General features: G+C 34.9%; 6 protein-coding genes across 7 annotated transcripts; 2 read left to right on the forward strand and 4 right to left on the reverse strand.

The window, feature by feature from the left end:
* Positions 1 to 553: 553 nt before the first annotated feature.
* Positions 554 to 4,243, forward strand: LOC18993797. Of its 2 annotated transcripts, none has more exons than XM_024152883.1 (7): positions 554 to 1,119; positions 1,454 to 1,540; positions 1,628 to 1,840; positions 2,625 to 2,789; positions 2,913 to 2,956; positions 3,060 to 3,206; positions 3,768 to 3,816. In XM_024152883.1, the coding sequence occupies exons 1-7, from the start codon at positions 739 to 741 to the stop codon at positions 3,814 to 3,816; spliced, it is 1,086 nt and encodes a 361-aa protein (XP_024008651.1). In that variant the 5' UTR covers positions 554 to 738. The 2 variants fall into 2 exon arrangements, with proteins under 2 accessions (XP_024008651.1, XP_006417421.1); XM_006417358.2 differs by having other exon boundaries at positions 739 to 1,119; positions 2,903 to 2,956; positions 3,768 to 4,243.
* A 462-nt stretch (positions 4,244 to 4,705) lies between these two features.
* Positions 4,706 to 5,034, reverse strand: LOC18993798 (EMBRYO SURROUNDING FACTOR 1-like protein 4). Its single transcript, XM_006417359.2, has 2 exons — positions 4,971 to 5,034; positions 4,706 to 4,860 (listed from the first exon to the last, which is right to left on the reverse strand). Exons 1-2 carry the CDS (start codon positions 5,032 to 5,034, stop codon positions 4,706 to 4,708), a joined length of 219 nt encoding a protein of 72 aa, XP_006417422.1.
* A 1,296-nt stretch (positions 5,035 to 6,330) lies between these two features.
* On the reverse strand, positions 6,331 to 6,761 carry LOC112084041 (EMBRYO SURROUNDING FACTOR 1.2-like). The gene is made up of 2 exons (XM_024152317.1): positions 6,633 to 6,761; positions 6,331 to 6,533 (listed from the first exon to the last, which is right to left on the reverse strand). Exons 1-2 carry the CDS (start codon positions 6,691 to 6,693, stop codon positions 6,331 to 6,333), a joined length of 264 nt encoding a protein of 87 aa, XP_024008085.1. The 5' UTR covers positions 6,694 to 6,761.
* A 4,461-nt stretch (positions 6,762 to 11,222) lies between these two features.
* LOC18993801 (lipase) lies at positions 11,223 to 13,925 on the forward strand. The gene is made up of 8 exons (XM_006417362.2): positions 11,223 to 11,792; positions 11,876 to 11,970; positions 12,090 to 12,193; positions 12,271 to 12,371; positions 12,475 to 12,578; positions 12,757 to 13,194; positions 13,347 to 13,478; positions 13,568 to 13,925. Exons 1-8 carry the CDS (start codon positions 11,538 to 11,540, stop codon positions 13,734 to 13,736), a joined length of 1,398 nt encoding a protein of 465 aa, XP_006417425.1. The 5' UTR covers positions 11,223 to 11,537; the 3' UTR covers positions 13,737 to 13,925.
* A 318-nt stretch (positions 13,926 to 14,243) lies between these two features.
* Positions 14,244 to 17,442, reverse strand: LOC18993802 (AP-1 complex subunit mu-2). Its single transcript, XM_006417363.2, has 11 exons — positions 17,054 to 17,442; positions 16,457 to 16,603; positions 16,266 to 16,328; positions 15,947 to 16,123; positions 15,752 to 15,855; positions 15,552 to 15,659; positions 15,355 to 15,451; positions 15,169 to 15,266; positions 14,932 to 15,073; positions 14,726 to 14,848; positions 14,244 to 14,594 (listed from the first exon to the last, which is right to left on the reverse strand). Exons 1-11 carry the CDS (start codon positions 17,180 to 17,182, stop codon positions 14,496 to 14,498), a joined length of 1,287 nt encoding a protein of 428 aa, XP_006417426.1. The 5' UTR covers positions 17,183 to 17,442; the 3' UTR covers positions 14,244 to 14,495.
* Positions 17,443 to 17,742: 300 nt separating this feature from the next.
* Positions 17,743 to 19,590, reverse strand: LOC18993803. Its single transcript, XM_006417364.2, has 3 exons — positions 18,918 to 19,590; positions 18,599 to 18,786; positions 17,743 to 18,517 (listed from the first exon to the last, which is right to left on the reverse strand). The coding sequence occupies exons 1-3, from the start codon at positions 19,558 to 19,560 to the stop codon at positions 18,035 to 18,037; spliced, it is 1,314 nt and encodes a 437-aa protein (XP_006417427.1). The 5' UTR covers positions 19,561 to 19,590; the 3' UTR covers positions 17,743 to 18,034.
* Between the last annotated feature and the right edge of the window lie 559 nt (positions 19,591 to 20,149).

The following is a 20,149-nucleotide window of genomic DNA, read 5'->3' on the forward strand; positions in this document are numbered from 1 at the left end:
ACTATCAAAAAATTGACATCTTAACGGATTTTAGGATAGTTTGAATTACATAGTCCAAAAATTCTGATCTTTAGCAGGCAAGATAGAGTTTTAAATAGGAATGATAAAAATTAAGAGATTAAAACTCTCTCATTAACTAACTGCTAAGTGCTAACACATAAGAAAAAATAATTTATTATCCTCTGTTTCAGCTAAATATTTTTTAGCCAGCTCATATGAATCAATAGGTGATTTAAGGTGGGAGTGTGCAAACTCATTTTCTTCAGCCATGGACCAAAATAAAAAGCATCGTCTTAGATTTTGCTTAGTCACTTTATGTCGTCACTTTATGTCAGTGGACTTATATGATTTTGTCATTTTATTTTTGGTTCCTTAATAATTTTGGAGGTGAAAGAAAACAATGAAACAAAGGCATGAATGATTTCATCACTGCCCAAGTAACTTCTATATCACCAACACAAAACACATATAAACACTTAGACTATTACTTTAAGACGCCACAATTCCGTAAACCCCTTTTAATACTCTATTTCTCTCTCTTTCTTTATTGTTAGCATAAGACCCCAAGAAGACAATAATAGTGTTCTTGATTTTTTATTTGGGTTTGAGATGAGGAGATTTAGCTTCAATAGCTTTGGAAATGGTGAGAGCTTGAGAGGATTATAAAAATCAAGGGGTTTTGTCTTCTTTTGCTCCTTTTACTCATTCTTTTATATCAAGAAAACGTCTTGGGTTTTGATGGGAGGTGTGTTCGTGTTGAGGAAACCCAGAAACGGCAATAAATGCCGTCGTTTCGATCGATGCAATACAATGAGACAAACAGAAGCAGAGTTTTTCTCAGAACAAACAAGAATGAGAACAAGAGAAAGAAGACGAGGAAGAAGAAGAAGAAGAAGCTTCTTCTTAGATATGATATATTTATTTCGTCCTTGTTCCTCCAACATTCTCTTCTTCTCACTTCTTATCTTGTCTTCTGCTACTTCCCCTGCCCTGTCCTCGGAAACAGAGAATCTCTCACCGAGAAACCAAACTCTCCGGCCGCTCGAGGAGCTTAATAAGCTCAAAGCCATCAATCAACATCTCAGGAAAATCAATAAACCCTCCGTCAAGACAATTCATGTAAGTGGTGTTTATCAAACTATATTCTTCTTTTTCCTCTGTTTGTGATTCTTCTTCCTCTGTATCAGAAACAAAAAAAAAAAATCTCTTCTTCGATTATATGTGCTCTGTTTAAGAAAATAAAACCTTCTTCTTTTTTTCTCTGTTTTCGGAGATACATACAGTCTTCGTACTCTGTTCCTTATTTTTTATCCTCTGTTTCAAGAACACGCTCTGTTTCAGAAACACACACGCTATTCTCTTCCTCCTCTGTTTCTGATTCTCTGTCCCTTTTTTTCGGGACAATCTTCTTCTTCCTCTGATTTATGATTTTATGGTCCCCTTATTGTTGCAGAGCCCTGATGGTGACATCATAGACTGTGTTTTATCACATCACCAACCAGCATTTGATCATCCCAGATTAAGAGGACAGATGCCACTGGTACACATACATATGTTAATCTTAATTAACACAGTCATTAGACCCGTTAATCATAAACTAATTAATACGTGAGATTAATCACTGAAGGATCCCCCTGAGAGGCCAAGAGGGCGTAATAAGAGGAGCGGAATGAGGCCAAAGAGCTTCCAGCTATGGAGAATGGAGGGAGAGACATGTCCTGAAGGAACAGTCCCTATTAGAAGAACAAAAGAAGAAGACATTCTCAGAGCAAACTCTGTTTCTAGCTTTGGCAAGAAACTCAGACACTTCAAAAGAGATACCAGCAGCAATGGCCATGAAGTAAGATTTTCATTCTCTCTTTTTTTTTTTTGAGGTGTTTGAATTTTTCTTAAAATAAATAGAATTGGTCATTTGGGTGTCATTTGAATATACAAAAGATATATATATATTTTTGTCTAGAAAATTAAAATTTAGATATAGATCTATGGTCCAGCAGCTATAACGATAAGCACATTCTAAAGAGAAATATATCTTGTCCGGACTGTTTATAAATTCAAAATTCGAATTCTTAGTTTTAAAATGTAAGATTTTGAAATGGTTGGAATATTTCATTTCTTTACCATATTTGGACGAGAAGAAAATAAAAAGTGGTCAAAGAAATTGGCAACTGTTTTCAGTTTCATTTGTAATTCTTTATGAATTTCATCTTTTGAGAATTGTAGAAAAAGTAAAGATAGTCAAGCTTGTCGGTTAAAAAAGGAAAGAGAGGGGAGAGAGTATTACTACAAAAATCTTCTTTTAAACTCTTCTACATTCTGTCAGCAAATTTCTCTTATTTTTTTTCCAAATTTACATTCAGTCTGCAAATTTATTTTCTATTTTATAACTCATAGTAAAATAAAATCCTTAGTTATCTAGATTTGGAAAACACAAACTCTCACGAAATTAAAGCTCTGCCAAGTTTCTATAATACCACCCTTTTATTTTAATTATCGACACAACCTGCCTAAAATAAAATAAAATAAAGGAAGAGTTCTATTACTCTAATCTAAGTCTCTAACTAATGAAAAATGATCATGAATAATAATAGAATTGATTTGTGGTAATCACTGATTTTATATAGCACGCGGTGGGATACGTGAGCGGGGAGAAATACTATGGGGCAAAAGCAAGCATAAATGTGTGGGCTCCAAAGGTGCAGAATCAATACGAGTTTAGTTTATCTCAGATTTGGATTATCTCTGGTTCCTTCGGTAATGATCTCAACACCATTGAAGCTGGCTGGCAGGTATACTCTTTTTTTTTTCTTTAATACTATTTCATAATTATTAATATAGACCTACTGATAAAGTTTAAAATTAAAAATTGCTAATTTTGGACCATTTTTTTATCTGCCATTAGGTGAGTCCAGAGCTCTATGGAGATAATTACCCAAGATTCTTTACTTACTGGACCGTAAGTCATTCATTTCCAGTGCTAAGCAAAATAAACAAATATTACATCTCTTGTATTTTTATTTAAGTTTATAAACTAATAAGCTCTTATGTTTTGGAGACAGAACGATGCATATCAAGCAACAGGCTGCTACAATCTCTTGTGTTCCGGTTTCGTCCAAACCAATAGTCAGATTGCGATTGGAGCTGCAATCTCTCCCTCGTCTTCATACAAGGGTGGTCAATTCGATATTACTCTGCTTATTTGGAAGGTACATATCCCTAACTTATATTCTCTCCTCTAATCACACTCTAATTACAATATTCATTCATTCGATGGTTTTTGAAATAGCAACCTTTAAAAAATTGGGTATATATAATAACCAATCTATTGCATATATACTTTTAATTAGAAGATGCTTCTTTCTTTTCTCCCTTTTTATCATTTTATAGAGAAAAAAGGCAAGTATACTTGAGTATCATACCACTTATTACACACTCTTTACTTTTGTTCGAAGTTATTCTTTTTCATATTTTGATACATTTGTCCCCAGATAGTTCAACATACCAACTCTCAAAGCAATACTAGGAGCATGGCTCATGAGTTATCAAATTAATAGTACTATTTTTTTTGTTCTAGCCTCACATGGGTCATAATTAAAGTCATTTTTTCCTATTAGTTTTTATTTTTATTTTCAAGGACTCTATATATTCTTTATTTTGTGGCCGAATTTGATGCAGATTATATCATACATATTTGATCAAGATTAATTTTAACAACAAAAAAATAAAATTATGTGTACTTAGTTATTAATTAAAAGTGAAAATTTCAGGATCCGAAGCATGGGAATTGGTGGCTTGAATTCGGGTCGGGTATTCTAGTCGGGTATTGGCCATCGTTCTTGTTCACACACCTGAGGGAGCACGCGAGCATGGTCCAATACGGTGGCGAAGTTGTAAATTCAAGCCCACTTGGGGCCCACACTTCGACACAGATGGGGAGTGGATATTTTGCGGAGGAAGGGTTCACAAAATCTTCTTATTTCAGAAACATCCAAGTAGTTGATTGGGATAACAATTTGGTCCCTTCCCCGAATCTCCGGGTACTCGCGGATCATCCGAATTGCTACGACATTCAAGGCGGGTCTAATCGGGCTTGGGGGAATTATTTTTACTACGGAGGACCAGGCAAGAATCCTAAATGCCCTTAAAAAGAAAATTTAATTAGGGTTTAGGTACAATATGTCTGGTTACAACGGGGGCTGATTTATCATTTTTTTTTTGTTCTTAATGGTTTTGATCGTGTTCATTTATGTGTAAATGTGAAAAAAACGTATATTGGAAGGAAATTTAGAATTTATATCGACAAGAATTCTTTCTTTTTTAATAAATCAAAATGTGAGTGCCATATTTTGTCTATTATTAGCACATGCAATTCAGTAATAGAAGTTAGTTGAACCTTCTACTTTGTAACATATTTTGATCCAATATAAATAACCATTGTTAATGAATTTATCCAAATGAAAGTATACATTCTTAAATCGCAACTCTGTAAATGGAATACTAATCGTCTTATTGATTTACTTATTTTTTAAAGCTGGTTCATTAATAAGTATTTTTGTTTCAAGCCTTTCACTAATCTGTAAACTATGGTTGATGCAGTCGATTGCGCATTAAATAGAGAATACATCAAGATAATCATATACTGTAGATGGTTCTTATTTTGATTGAAGCAAATAGTAAAGTTGGTTAAACAGTTTATGCATGGTTTTTAATTTTGAGTTTGACAAAAGGTGTTGCAATATTGTTGGTTTCCTAAGCAAAGAGGCGTGTTGGGGCAGCAATAAAAACATCCTAGGTCATTATCGCACTCGCCAAGGACGCATATAGTTTCATCAATGTTCTCAGATCTTTGTATCCTCACACCTACATATTAATTTGAAACACACATATCAACCAAACTCTGATGACTCTAAGACAAAGAGAAAATTAAAAAATCTATACATATTGAGACAGCTTTAAGTAATTATAAATACATTGATGTAGATGGAACAGAGAGAGAAAGAGTATGCAGATGAGAGATGGATGTGACGATTTCATTGTTTTGAATGTCTTGAAAGGATATGATGATATGATTTTTGAAGTTAACAATCTTGAGTTGTTATAAAATCCAAAGCTTAATCGATATATTTATAGGAAATAGAGAAGCTTATATTATGTAATTCTGTATTTTTTTTTTTCTTTTTGACCTCTATTATGTAATTCTGTATTAGAGATAATATCTTCTTCTTTTTTTAATCGATCGATCACGATCTTTGAGCTTTGGGTCAATTTCCAAATATTTCGGTTGATATCTTTATCATCCATTATACACCTTTTCATGTTTATTACTTTGTAGGATCAGTTGTTTACGATGTCTTTCTATTCGTGTATTTATTGCATACATGATACATTTTTGTGGTAGAAAGATATATACATAGAAAACGAGAATAATGTATTAAAAACTTATGCGGTAGAAAGATTTATTTAAAGAAGTCTTTTGGCATTATATAATTTGAAAACTCATATCTTTAGCGGTACATTAGTTTCCTAAAAAGTTTAAACTTACAGGAGGACATTTAGGATCGGAAATGCAATCTTGTTGCTTATCCGCACAAATCTTTCGATCTTTCCAACAGCACCAACATCCTTTTAATAAACAAGGGTAGTAACATTTGTCAGGGACACACTTTGGAATAAAGCGCTTGCTCGAACTCTCTATTTCTCTAACATATATCTGCATGCCTAGACATTTGAAACCACACATCTTTATATAATTATCAAAACATTGACAGTGACAAAAACAAAGAGACAGTTGTTATATATACATGAAGAAACTTTCACATACACTGATGTAAAACAAAGAGAGAGAGCATGAATATGCATATAAAAGCTGTCTGTGATTTCATCTTTTGTTTGTCTGAAAGGATCTAATGATTTGTTAGCCTGGTCTTGTTAGTTATCTGATTTCACTACAGTATGTGATTTTTATTTCATTACAGTAATATATACATATATATATATATATATACATAGATTGTGATATTGAAATGAAATTTCTTCTTAAATGACATACTATCTTGTTCCATATCTCATCATCTTAAAGAGGATCGAAACGTATATAGTGTCATTAACATCCTTTAAATTAATAGTCAGCTGATTTTACTTTGCTTAAAAAGAACAAAAAGTCAATTCACTTTGCTTAAATTACGCTGTCTTTCTTTTCGTGTATTTATGACATACATTTTGTGGTATAAAGATATATACATAGAAAAAGAGAATAATGTTCATTGGGTGCTTTAAATAAGTCTTTTGGCATTATATAACTTTGAAAACTGATATATATATAGCGGTGCATCAGTTTTCTAAAAAGTTTAAACTTAGAGGAGGACAATTAGGATCGGAATCGCAATCTTCTTGCTTAACCGTACAAATCTTTCGATCTTTCATACAGCACCAACAGTCTCTTTTATTATAAGGGTAGTAACATATGTCAGGGACACACTTTGGAATAAAAAGCTTGCTCGAACTCTCTATTTCTCTAACATTCATCTGCATGCCTACACATTTAAAACCACACATCTTTAATTATCAAAACATTGACAGTGACAAAAAGAAAGAGACAGTTGTTATATATACATGAAGAAACTTTCACATACACTGATGTAAAGCAAAGAGAGAGAGCATGAATATGCATATGAAAGCTGTCTGTGATTTCATCTTTTGTTTGTCTGAAGCGATCTAATGATTTGTTAGCCTGGCCTTGTTAATTAGTTATCTGATTTCATTACAGTATGTGATTTTTATTTCATTACAGTAATATATACATATATATATATACACATAGATTGTGATATGAAATACTATATTGTACCATATTTCATCATCTTAAAGAGGTAAAGTATGTAGTGTCATTAACATCCTTTCAATTAGTCAGCTGATTTTACTTTGCTTAAAACGAACAAAAAGTCAATATACTTTTATCTAAAAAAAAAGTTAACTTTACAAAAATGGTTTGTATCTACTGTATGTAAATGAATTGGCAAGCAAAACAAATATATGATTTTATTTTGTTTTTAAAATGCGGTCACAGTATTATGAGACCTCGTAATTTTGTCACATAACAAAATAATTAGTAAAATCTATTAAAAATAAAGTATTGAGAATTTTAAACTTATTTTATAGATTTTCGTTCCAATTCAGGCAGGAATTTTATTAAAATTATAGATTTTCTCTTACTTCATATTTGAGAATTAATATTCTTAGATTTAAGATTTTGTCTTACTTCATATTTGAGATTATTCTTAGTTTAAGATTTTCTCTGTGAGTTAAGTTATATGTAAAAGCAAACATATATAGAATAGAATAGACGTCAGACGTCTAGTTTATTTTATTTTATTTTATTTTATTAACCACAATAGTCAGAAAAAAGGGTCCTATTACAAGCAAGCAGCGTAAAGAGACTGCTTGGAAAAGTTTGCAAAATTAAATAAGTTTATCAATGGTTTAAATTTACGGACGACATTAGTTTACACTGTTCGTTGCAATAGCTTTGGCCAGTTTTGCCAGACCAACAATGGTGTAAATGTTCGCAACACCAACAATTAGTTACCAAAGGATGGCATGGGCCATGGTAACACGTTGGTACATCGATTTTGTTGTTCGGGCTCTCCGTTTCTCGAACATCCATCCTCACACCTACACATCAATTTAAAACACATAAAAAAATTATGACGATGAAAAGACAAAAGAGACATTAGAAATACATATACGTATATATATATATATAGATGAGAAAAATCTTTACGTACATTCATGCAGAGCGAATAGGGACGGCATGGCTACGCATATTAGAGCAATATGTGACGATTTCATGGTTTTGATATCTCAAATTAAGGACCTCGTTGTGACTGGTGTTTGTCTTATTGAGCTGTTGTAATTTGTAAATACACACATATATATATATATATATATATCAAAAAAAGAATACATAAATTTTAATTAGAAAAACAATAGTTGGAGATAATATCTCTTGATTCCGGTCAATTTTCCAGCAACTCTATTAAGTAATTCATTTCATTTTTATTTGGTTCATGTTTAATTAGAGTGTCAAAAGTAATAAAATTTTAGTTTGACTTCCAGGAATAACTTTCGATAACTTGCCAATTAGTCAAGTCAACAACTCTGGATTTTCAGAAGTGTGTAACTTTATTTGACCATACTCTAAGCTTAATACTTAATACCCTAAAGAAATATGCCTGATTTTCAGTTATGCTATGCACAATAGCCAAAATACACAAAAAAAATCTCTAACTTGTTTTGTTCATGCATATTTTTCGTGATTACAATCTTTTTTACTATTACTATTGTTTACGACATATTATCCATCCACACCTACATAGTCACTCTGTATCATATTACTCTATCAAAATAATGATTCCAAAGACGATGAATGTTTCGGTTGATATCTTTCTCATCCATTACGATATTTGAGATTTGGGTCAATTTACATATATTTCGGTTGATATCTTTATCATCCATTACTCCTTTTCATGTTTCTTACTTGGTAGGATCAGTGGTTAACGCTGTCTTTCTTTTCGTGTAGTTATGTGTGTGTCGTCTCTATTTTTACCGGAGATAAAAGATTTCGTAATAGTAAGATGAATACAGAGAATCATATATTAACAAATTTGTGGTAGAAACTAGAGAGCTTGTTTATTATTTCACATTCATTACGAAACTAAAGCCGTTTGTGTGTCAATTTTGTACATTAGTTTTCTGAAAGTTTAAACTAATAGGAGGACAACGGGAACTGGAATCACAATCTTGTTGGTTTTTCCAACAAAGCTTTCGATTTTTCATACAGCACCAACAGTCTCTTTGAAAAAAACCTTCTCCACATTGGGCAGGGACACAATTTGGAATAAAGAGCTTGCTCGAACTCTCTATATCTCTAACATCCATCTGCATGCCTACACATTTGAAACCACACATCTTTAACTAACCAAATTGACAAAAACAAAGAGACAATTGTTATATATACATGAAGAAATTATCTTTCACATACACTGATATAAAGCAAAGAGAGAGAGCATGAATATGCATACGAAAGCTGTCTGTGATTTCATCTTTTGTTTGTCTGAAACAATGTTATGATTTGTTACTCTGGCTACTTATCTGTTTTCATTACAGTACGTGATTTTATTTTAAAGTCATAAATAAGCATAGATTGTAATATTGAAACGGAAACTCATCGTACATACTATATTGTACCATAATCTCATCATATATATATATATATATATAAAGAATACCGGAAATAGATAAATTTTAATTAGGAAAAACAACGATTCGAGATAATACCTCTTGATTCCGGTCAATTTTCCAATATCTCTATTAAGTACTTAGTTCATATTATGAAATCAATTTTGTTGGTTCATGTTTAATTAGAGTGTCGAAAGTAATAAATGTTTACTTTGACTTCCAGGAATACACTTGCCAACTAGTCTAGTCAACAACTCTGGATTTTCAAAATTGTGAAACTTTCTTTTGACCATCCACACATAAATAAATCACTCTGTATCATATTACTCTATAAAAAAATAACCTTGAATTCCCTAAAGATAAAATAATGAATCCTTAGACTATGAATGTGATGTGATTTTTTAAAATAATCGTTGGACTAATTTGTACACAAAAAGCGCTTCTATGTGTTTAATATTTTATTTTTCAATGGTAAGAATGGTTAAGTATAAACTATAGACCAACTACAATGAATATGATTTTAGCCAACCAGTATATTACTACTCCGTATCAATTACACCCATTTAAAAGATTCACATTTTTCTATTTAGCTCTGGGGAAGTGGAGATGGAACACCATATGCACAGGTAGATGGAACCTAGTGGAATCCCCAAACTTTAATACTCTTGACCGGTTTTGCAATATCTTAGGCTACAAGAAGCAGAATTATTATTTATATCAAGTGGTAAGTCCACGTTTGCATAACATTATTCTGAATCTCATAATTTACTTGCACGACAATTGTTTCTTGCCAAAAACGGAAAAGAAAGATTTTCGATATTATTTTCAAACAACCAATTCTGAAACTAACAATGAACAAATCCAAAAAAAGGTTTCCGAATATTGTTTTTAAAAAAGGAAACTGCAAGCCATGTGCATTAGTTCCTCAAATAATTCAACAATACACACAATGAAACCTTCTTTAGCGCCAACAGAGTCCAACTTATACTTAACCTCCACATGAGGCTTTCCCCGTTCTCTACATCTTAACGACACCAAAAAAAAGTTATGATTGGTGAGTTTGTAACGGCGAAACTAACAACTTGTCTTTCGATAATATATATTCATAGAAAATTCCACAGTTCATGAATAAATAAAATATCGATCGACACTACTTCAGTAATTCTTAAAGAATGTCATTCTAACATTTTTCACACATATTAAAAAAATTATTAAAAATACAACTTTGTTCTTTATTAATATATTAAATAATTTGTTTTTATTTAATACATACATTAAATTAATATGATTAAAACTGAAATATTGTTTAAAATTTTGCATTGAAAATATAAAACGACACTCTTGAAACAAAAATAAAACTTTAAAACGACACTCTTTGTAAAACGGAGGGAGTAACATTTGATGTAGAAATTTTTAATACGAGTCAGTCGATTTAATTCAATCTGAAAAAGAACCATAAAGTGAAAATTTGAAAATCCAAACCAAGATAACACCCCTACCCTAATCCATGATTTTTTTCATATAATTATCCATTTTCATACTTAAATTTTGGATATGGGATCACATGTGATAATTTGCACTCACAGAGGATTGTATTTATAGTAAACTAAATTACTGCTTAAACGGAAAATATGTTATTACTATGATTAAACGGATAAGGTTACAGAAAAGCACAAGATACAGTTGGGAATTATGAACCAACCTTCCAGCGCCGATCCAGCGAACTTCGCCGTTTCTCTCAATCAATCACAATTCACCAAAAACCATAAAAATAATCGAAGTTGACGATTTTTTTTTAATAATTTCTTTCTTCCCCAAACAAAAATTCAGTGGGCCTTGAAATTACAATATTTGCGGAAACTCGGAATTTATAGGAGAGGTCAGGACACATACACATGGCGTGGTTGAGCTAAAAGATTGTAAATTTTGAAAATCAATCCTTTCTAGTATTTTTCTTTATTTTGTATTAAAAAATAGTTGTTTGGTGAGAGGTGGGCAGCTACAAATGGATGACATAACAAATTTCCAGGAAATTGGATAATAAGAGAGACGACGCCACTTTCTCTTTCTCGAGAAAATTCAAAGTTTTCTCATTTCTGGGTTTTCGCCAAAGGAGCATCCTTTAATGTTCTTTTGAAGAAGGCTCACGAGGATCTCTTCTCTCTCTGTTTTGTCTCCCCTGTTCCGGGGAGATTTAAATTTCTACTTTTTTTTTAAGGATAAAGGAGATTCTTTTATCACGATCTTGGCTTCCGGGTTTTCTGGTTTTATTCTTATCTTGTGGGAAGAAGAAGAAGAAGATGATGATAAAGTTGTGGATGGGGACTTCTCTTCAACTCGCTGAGCTCTTCGTGAGCTCTGTGGTGCATTTGCTTTATGGGTTTTATATATTCAGCTCCGCCGTCGCCGGAGATATCTCTCAGACGTTGAGTGATTACTTGTTCAAGCCCAATGTCGATATCAACGACGTCGGAGAAACTGCTCAAATTCAAAGCAATGTTGAGGGTCTGCCTCCAATTGTGTTGGTCCATGGGATCTTTGGATTTGGCAAAGGGGTAAAGCAAAACTCTCATCTGTTTGTTTTGTTGAGTTATGTTCTGGTTTTGAGGTTTGATCTTATTGTTTTGTTATCCCCCAGAGATTAGGAGGCTTATCATACTTTGGTGGTGCTGAGAAGAAAGATGAGAGGGTTCTTGTTCCTGATTTGGGATCCTTAACAAGCATCTATGATAGGTATTGAATTCATTTCGTCTCCCAAACCAAATCTGCAGTTTGTAGGATTTAGTGATTTTGATGCATATATTGATGGATTATGTGTTTCATTGAGCTGACGATAACACAATGGTCTCCAGGGCAAGGGAGTTATTCTATTACTTAAAAGGAGGAAGAGTTGATTTCGGCGAAGAGCATAGTGAGGCTTGTGGACATTCTCGGTTTGGAAGAGATTACGGAAAAGGTTTGGTTTTGATCTGAAAAATTCTCATTAATGTATCCAAATGAATGCAAATCTGAAATTGGTATGTGTGTGTTCAGGGGAATACCCTGAATGGGATGAGGATCATCCTATTCATTTTGTGGGCCATTCAGCGGGTGCGCAAGTTGTGCGTGTGTTGCAGCAAATGCTTGCAGATAAGGTTTGAGTTGAATCCTTGTCTTAACGATAGAATGTCTTTTTGTTCATAAGCTCTGTTTGATGATTGATGCTAACACATATAAGTCTCAAACTGTTATGTTTAGGCATTTGAAGGGTATGAAGAAACGAATGAGAATTGGGTTCTGAGTGTGACATCGTTGTCCGGAGCATTCAACGGTACTACCAGGACCTACTTAGATGGCATGCGGTTAGTTTTCCTTCCTGAAAATCTCAATTCTTTACAACTGATTGGACTATTCCTGTTTGTTTCTGTGTTTGTGAAATAAAAGGTTTGGTCTTGGAAGCAAATGTATTAGAAAAACCAAGATCTTTCGTCTTTGATTGTTGTTGATTCTCATCGCTAAATCTTGTTGTTGCTATTACAGGACAGACGATGGAATAAGCATGAAACCGATATGTCTGCTGCAGCTATGTCGTATAGGTGTGATAATGTACGATTGGTTGGACATTTCATGGCTAAAGACATACTACAATTTCGGGTTCGATCACTTCAACATATCTTGGAAGAAAACCGGCGTGAGAGGTCTCCTTGATTGCCTAATGGGAAACACTGGTCCTTTTGCCACCGGCGATTGGATCTTACCGGATCTCACGATCCAAGGCTCAACAAGTTTAAACTCCAATCTCCAGACATTCCCAAGCACTTACTACTTCAGCTACGCGACTAAACGCACCCGCAGAATCATGGGCATGACGATTCCTTCGGGTGTTCTTGGAATCCACCCGATGCTCTTCCTCCGCGTCTTTCAGATGAGCCAATGGCGATTCCCTCAAGATGTTTCTCCTCCTTATAAAGGCTACAGGTTACACACAAAGGATCAAAACTTTTCAACAAAACCCAAAAAGATCAAAACTTTTTAACATTCATTCTTGAAGCTCTTGATCAATTCTTTGTTTAAACATTGCAAAGTAGATAGCACATTTGTTCTAAGAGAAAAATGTTTCTTGAATGAAGGGATGAGGAATGGCAAGAGAACGATGGGGCATTGAACACGATATCAATGACACATCCGAGGCTACCAGTGGAGCATCCGAGCCGGTTCGTAAGGAGCGATTCGGAGTGCCAAACTTTACAACCTGGGATCTGGTGAGTGAGTTTGTATATATGTTAAACAAATGCCATAGAGGGAGATGAATGTTGGATCTAATGAAAAACGGTTCTTTTTTCTTTGGCAGGTATTATAAGATAGTGGAAGCAGATCACATAACGTTCATAGTGAACAGAGAGAGAGCTGGAGTTCAGTTCGATCTTATATACGACAGTATCTTCCAACGTTGCAGGAAACATGTTTTCAGGAAGATTCCTCAAACTCTCCCCAATCAGTCTCCTCGCTCTCCTCGTTGACAAAACCCGGTTTAAAAAAAAAATAGCTTTTGTACATTTGATCATTTTTCTCTCCAAATGTTAGAGTTGAGACGTAGGCAATTTATTATTATTGTTACAGATACTCCATTGTTCTTCTTATTCTATCTCGATTTGTTGTACTAGTGTAAACAACTATCTTTCCATTAAAAAATCTATATAATATTTGTTGTTTTGTCAGATTCTATTTACCGTATCTTATTCGTGTGACCGTGTCATACCATTATAATGATATATATATATACATCATCACCCCCCAAAAGAACAGTCTATAATATCTATGATTAGGATGACCTTCAAAAACTCCCTTTGTTAATCCTTGATAATTGAATTACAAAAGCCCAAATAATCATTACACTGGAAATTGCCACAAGGAGGATAGGAAAAACTGCATGCCATTTGTTGTATAGTCACCCATGCTACATGTCGTTTCCGTCCGTGGCATGGACCACAGGAAAACGAACCGAAAGAACATAGTGCCCATCAAACGAAAATAAAAAGATTGCTCGTTGTTTGACAAATTTTAACCAAAATATAAGTGTCGTAAAAAGCTTACAGGAGAAATAAACAGAACATCATGAAACAATTCACAAGAAATATGGCTTCTAAAACAACCTTCACCGTAAATTTCATCAGCTAAAATTTTTCATATCTTTTCCCTTTTCTTAGATCTTTCTCTGCTTTGTTTCGTTGACAATGACTCTCATATTAAGAAAAAAAAAAAAAAACACAGATCTCATATTACATGAGTCTGAGTTCGTACTCACCAGCCATGGTTATATATCTCACCCATGGAAGAGCTTGGTACCCACTCTTCTCAATGATTTTCAAGTATCGCACCTGCAATAACAATATAATTAACACGCATCAGGATTCTCAACTTTAAGGTTTTGCCTTCATATTTCAAGTGCAGAAACATAGAAACCCAATATATATATGATAAAAAATTGATCATTGTTAGGAATACTGACCTGTATTCCTGAAACAGTGAAATACGGAATCTCGAATTTGACACGGATTGGAGCTTTTCGCTCAGGCGTTGCTTCCTCTGCAGTTATACTTGGAAGATGGAACTCCGCTCTCAACATGTACTCCTACATCGTTTCAAAACTTTATGTAAGCATTCAGCTTTTGATGGTCAAGCGTTACATAGTTTCATTAAACTATAAGCACTTACCTTGTTCCCAGGGAAAGATTTGATTTTCCAGACCAATGCATCTTTTTCGGGAGCATATGAGGCAGACCCAAGGGATGTTCTTACGGTGGGGTTGGATGCATCGGTTGGTACAGGCAATTCAATTTCAACATTTGTTGCAGTGCTGCAGAGAAGGAAAATCATATTGTAAACTTTTGAGGGATTTTAAGCAATGGATTGTAAAAACTAAAATCAAACAAGTCACACAAGGGTTAGTACCTTCTTTCCTTGAACTGGCTTCTAGCTTTTACCAGCATCTCAACACGACTTCTAGAATGCCTCTCTATCTGAGCTTCCACCCATATAAGAGGCTTCACCTGAATTATGTATAGAAAGAAATTTTATGAGATTTAATTCGTATAAGAAGGGGTAAAAACCATATGTGCAATATTCCACATTTCAAACCTGGGTACTGAGTCTATATGTCATTAAATCAAAAGCTCCATCAGGTGGTATGAAAGATATCGTCCTATCATTCTCAAAACGAGCCAATCGAACACACCTACATTTTGAAGATAAAGACTGTAAAACTCAAGTATTGAAAAAGTGGTCTGGAGAAGTGACTGTCAGAGAATGTTCGGAGTAGCAAGAGAATAACGTACTGATGAAATTTGATGTCCTCCAAATCAATGGCTTTCCCTTTTGTCGCCCGTCCTTGTGCCTCCAACAATACTCTATCATTGAGGCCTAACTTACACTCAGGCATTCCACTGTAATAACACGGATTTAGCAGCAGAGAGTCAAAGATGAGAAAATTTTGATCTATCATGTTTTGGTTGATTAGGAACACTAGAGAACGCACCTTAAGTATGTTCGCATCTTCAATGCTCCAACGACATCAGACCTCACAATTTGCCCATTACTGTTCACAAGGATATTTACACTCTCTATTACGTCCAAGAAAACCTGGAAAACAAAACAGCAGTCTGTAAACACCTGCAAACCTAAACAGTCGAAAAAAAACAAAATGTACCCTGCTTGTAAACTATGCACCTACTTCGTTTTTCTTAAACTGTAACCCCTCACTCCTCCATGAGACAGCATTTGTGACAGCCATTGGAGGTCTCTGTGTAACTTCCATTCTATACGCATCAGTCTTGATGAATTCACTAAGGATTCTTGCTTCAGTATACTGAGGGTAACCAAAGTCCATCATCTCGTCAAGTAACTCATACTGCCAACAACATAAGTCAAAATTCAGCATCTAATATTAGAGAGATTCTTTTGTCAACATATATCCAGCCCATGCAAGAGAATCAACAACACCTAGTATCAAAGAAGTATTATAAGAGCACATGGGAGAAGCATTAACGTACCACTACCACAAAGTTATCCCTCAAAGATTCTTCCTCTAACTCCTCAAAGTAATGCTTGAAGACCTACAATCAGTGCAAGAAACATGTCAAATGATCGGTATCATATGAAAGAGAACCATTCGTTATGTTCTTTTTCTTCCAATCCGGGAAGCAGATGGAATTGCAAAAACTGAACCAGGAGGGATGCTTACATCGACTACGCGATGCAAGAAGAAGAGAAGGCTGGCAGCATTACAGTTCTGTCTGGACGCTATCATCAGGTAAATGTTACTATGCTGTACAAACATGTAGGTCACCCCATTATCGTAAGCAACCGGATCATTTGACTGTGAATCCCCCTGAAAGATTAGACAAAAGTAAACAAACCAACAAAGAAAAAAAAAAAAAACTCATTTCGTTTCAGAAGTAAAACTATATTTCGGAACAAATCCAAATCCACCGATCAAACTTGTTCATTAGCTCCAAATGTTCAAAATTCAGTATGGGTAAATCACGATCATCTCAGAAAGACCAGTGGCATCAGATCGCGGATACAGGTACCAATCCATTTACTATCTTAGAATTTTATTTGAAACTTCTGGAAGGTTGGGCGTGTTGCTGTTTCGAATTCTATTGGCGAATCTCTTAGAAATGGAAATTGGAAACGATAGCATGATTTCTCGTTCAGTGCATCGAAGTAGTCTTCCATTTTCAAAGCATCCAAGTACCAAATCAAGCATTGAAAATAGAAAAAGATAGACCAAATAAACATCTAGAAATAAAGATCAGAGGAAAAATCGCAGAGAAACCTCTTTCTCGATGAGTTTGGTGAAGAAACGCTCGGCTTGAGCAGCGGTGACATCGCCGCGGTAATCGCGCCACACGAGAACACGGCCCTTGATATCGAGCAGAAACAGCGCGGAGGCCGCCCCTGCCATGGTTCTTCTTCCTCCCTGTTTCTCAAGGATTGCGAATCAGATCCGATCAAAGAGACGGATCAATCCACGAGATCTGAAGAATTTGATGCTTCACCGGAGAAGAAGGACCAACATCAAAGCGAAAAATGAGCTAAGATCATCTGCAGCTGAGTGTTGTCGATAAAGTCTTATTCACGATCTGACGATTTTTGTTCGTGGGTGGGTTCATAATAGAGAGTCACACAAAACTAAAAAAGAAAAAAAAAACCGATGGGAGTGAAAAGAGCAGCTTTTAACTTTCAGCTTCGCATTACTCTATTGACAAAAAAACATGTCATTAGATTCCCGCGAAACGGCATCGTATTTACATTCTTATTTGCATTCCCCTAGATTTTACGACAATGTGAAAAGAACAAGCAATACAAAAATACAACTATACGATTTGTGTTTGAAAATAATATCGTCGCAGTCTCGCAGATCATCAATACTCAGAGCCAGGCTAAATAGGTCTTCTAACTTTTGTTAAGCAGTTACGATCTTTGATATTTGTGTGAAGTTCGTTTCATTGGCCAATCGAGATATTTTGGGATGTAAATAAGTATTATCATTTACCAAACACTTTTCACCTAATTTTTATCCAATTTTTCATTACATCGGCGAGGGAAGAGAGAACAAATACAATGGCAATTGAAATGATCAAAGAAATCTTCTGTACATGTTTCAAAACCTTTGTCTTTGACAAACAATCAAACTCACCCAAAACTCAGACTTCACACTTTGACTCGGCACAAATCCTTATGTTCAGTTCCATTGATTCGATCTCGAGGTAAGGCAAAGCAACAAGCCAGCTTAATTGTGACCATAAATGATGTTTCATGTTCCTTTTTCGTCGGTGCCTTTTGTGGTAATCTTAGACTTGAGTGCTAAGCTACTTATATCGTCGTCACCTTCGAGATCACTGAAAGAAACATCATCCTCGTTGACTGTGTACATTGGAGCCCAAGTATTAGAAGAAACTTCCTCTTCTGGCCAATCATCATCATCCTCATCATCTTTGGGTGTTTGACTTAGGCTTGCACTCTTCTTGTCACTCTTCTGAATCGGTTTTTCTTCAATAACAGCTTTATCGATGAACTGGGCGTTATCAGAAACGCGATTTACCGTTTCGAAATCGTGATACATAATTGAAGGTGGTTCAAAGGCATATATTCGTGGAGATAGAAACTCAGGAGGAGCATGGTGGTAGTAGTTTGAAGTTGATGGAGTAATGTCCTCATCAAGAATATCTCTACCTTCTTTCGAGGAATGGGTTTGATTCTGAAGCTCTTTCATCCACAACGCTCTTGCTTCCATCACCTGCAAATAAAAAAAAGGGTTTTGTCGAGTAATCATTTCGGTTTGTGTGGACTTGATTCAAGAAGATTGAGTGAGGTTTACCTGTGGGGAAGACAAAAGAAGAGCATCGTGTTTATTGAGCCTCGAATGGAGAAGAACAAAATAGACTTTCCAGAAGTAACCAACACTCATATGGCATGGACAAAGCTCTATTCTCAGTGCAGCTAACCTCGGAGCAAGACGTTCTATAGCTAAAGCATGGCCTCTTTGAGCATCAGACATTTCCAAATCTACAAGAAGAAAATTCAAAAACTTTGATACGTAATCCATGAAGATTAGAGGCAAAAAAATTTGGCCAACAAACTTTGTTTTTCTCAATTTTTGAAATTGTACGCAAAGCCAACGAGTCAATGTACGTTACCATCAAGATCTTCGTCGGGATCGAGAGGAAAATCCAACCAAGTTTCTGGATGCATAGCTATATTCCTCGCAAATGCGAGCACTTCGTCCGTAAGAGCAACCGCATCTTCTTCTTCATTATCCGTTTCCTCTTCTTCTCCTTCTTCTACCTCCTCCGGGTCATTGCACACATCTTCCACCCCTTTTTCTACCGACGCCATGGTCTCCGAATTCCAGCTCCTAATTCTATCTCCGTTCTCCGGCGTACCACTTCCGACACACGATTCAGACCGATCTGAAGAACGCGATTGATTCAGTCTGGGATCCGAAGACAGCGATTGATCCAATCCGGGATCTGAAAACCGAGATTGGTTCAATCTAATATTTGACAGATCGGAGGAAGATCCATCTGGTAACGGAGCGAGAAAGCTAGCCACGCCCCGAAATTGGCGTGTCAGGGTATGACCGAGTTCCGTCAGGTCATCTTTCACCCCACGCGCTTGAGCCTCCTCTTCCAGTGAAATCGAAGACAAACGATCGGTGTTTATCTGAGAATCGTGTATTTCCGTTGAAGATTCCCGGTTGCTCTTGTTCTCCTCATCGTCGGCGTCATCGTCTCCGTCTCCGATGCCCTCGTATAGGCTTTCGAAAAAATTCGAAAACATTATGATTGAATTCTTTTTTTTTTTCCTTTTCTTTTTGCCTCTCTGATTGTTGTATTCATTAAACTTCTCGGGTTGAGTCAAAGTTACACCCAAAAAATGTTTTTTATTTTTCCCAACAAACCCCATACAATTATACAAATTATATATTCTGTAGTTGTAATTTAGTTTTAAATTTTCTCGACTAGAAATGAATTAATTTTTTCTCGCCAACTGGAACCGGATTTAACACCAAATTTAACCACAATTTTTATTTTCTTCTTTGTTTTAAAAGTATTTTTTATTGAAATTGGGGCATTTTGGTTAACATTCTCAATTTTAAGAGTACTGTATTTTACTATTTTCTCTAGGTTAGTTTTGCTGGTTTTCCGATGTACCATTTTGTTTTTTGCAAAGATTGCAAACTAACTTTTTAATTAGTATAGGTTATACTTCTGAGTTCTGACAATGTCACTAATCTACCTTGCAAGATTTTGGAGCAAATCAAATTGGACTTTATGATTATGATACTTTGAAGCATAATCGTAATATAGCATTGTCAACCCTTTTGACTTACTGCTCTTTTACTGAATTTTATATTGTTATACAATGT

The sequence above is a fragment of the Eutrema salsugineum genome, unplaced genomic scaffold (assembly GCF_000478725.1).
Source record: "Eutrema salsugineum unplaced genomic scaffold, Eutsalg1_0 scaffold_5, whole genome shotgun sequence".
In the NCBI taxonomy this organism is placed as follows: Eukaryota; Viridiplantae; Streptophyta; class Magnoliopsida; order Brassicales; family Brassicaceae; genus Eutrema; species Eutrema salsugineum.

Coding starts and splice junctions, on each gene's coding strand:
- LOC18993802 (XM_006417363.2), bottom strand. CDS start 17,182: ATGGCAGGGGCGGCCTCCGCGCTGTTTCTGCTCGATATCAAGGGCCGT. Junction 15,267..15,354: donor CATATAGACTCAGTACCCAG/GTTTGAAATGTG, acceptor TACATAATTCAG/GTGAAGCCTCTTATATGGGT. Junction 14,595..14,725: donor TCACTGTTTCAGGAATACAG/GTCAGTATTCCT, acceptor TTGTTATTGCAG/GTGCGATACTTGAAAATCAT.
- LOC18993801 (XM_006417362.2), top strand. CDS start 11,538: ATGATGATAAAGTTGTGGATGGGGACTTCTCTTCAACTCGCTGAGCTC. Junction 11,793..11,875: donor TCTTTGGATTTGGCAAAGGG/GTAAAGCAAAAC, acceptor GTTATCCCCCAG/AGATTAGGAGGCTTATCATA. Junction 12,372..12,474: donor AGCAAATGCTTGCAGATAAG/GTTTGAGTTGAA, acceptor TGTTATGTTTAG/GCATTTGAAGGGTATGAAGA.
- LOC112084041 (XM_024152317.1), bottom strand. CDS start 6,693: ATGAAATCACAGACAGCTTTCATATGCATATTCATGCTCTCTCTCTTT. Junction 6,534..6,632: donor TCTCTTTGCTTTACATCAGT/GTATGTGAAAGT, acceptor TTAAATGTGTAG/GCATGCAGATGAATGTTAGA.
- LOC18993797 (XM_006417358.2), top strand. CDS start 739: ATGGGAGGTGTGTTCGTGTTGAGGAAACCCAGAAACGGCAATAAATGC. Junction 1,120..1,453: donor CCTCCGTCAAGACAATTCAT/GTAAGTGGTGTT, acceptor TTATTGTTGCAG/AGCCCTGATGGTGACATCAT. Junction 1,841..2,624: donor CCAGCAGCAATGGCCATGAA/GTAAGATTTTCA, acceptor GATTTTATATAG/CACGCGGTGGGATACGTGAG.
- LOC18993798 (XM_006417359.2), bottom strand. CDS start 5,034: ATGAAATCGTCACATCCATCTCTCATCTGCATACTCTTTCTCTCTCTG. Junction 4,861..4,970: donor TCTGTTCCATCTACATCAAT/GTATTTATAATT, acceptor ATTAATATGTAG/GTGTGAGGATACAAAGATCT.
- LOC18993803 (XM_006417364.2), bottom strand. CDS start 19,560: ATGTTTTCGAATTTTTTCGAAAGCCTATACGAGGGCATCGGAGACGGA. Junction 18,787..18,917: donor TCCCGACGAAGATCTTGATG/GTAACGTACATT, acceptor TTCTTCTTGTAG/ATTTGGAAATGTCTGATGCT. Junction 18,518..18,598: donor TTCTTTTGTCTTCCCCACAG/GTAAACCTCACT, acceptor TTTTATTTGCAG/GTGATGGAAGCAAGAGCGTT.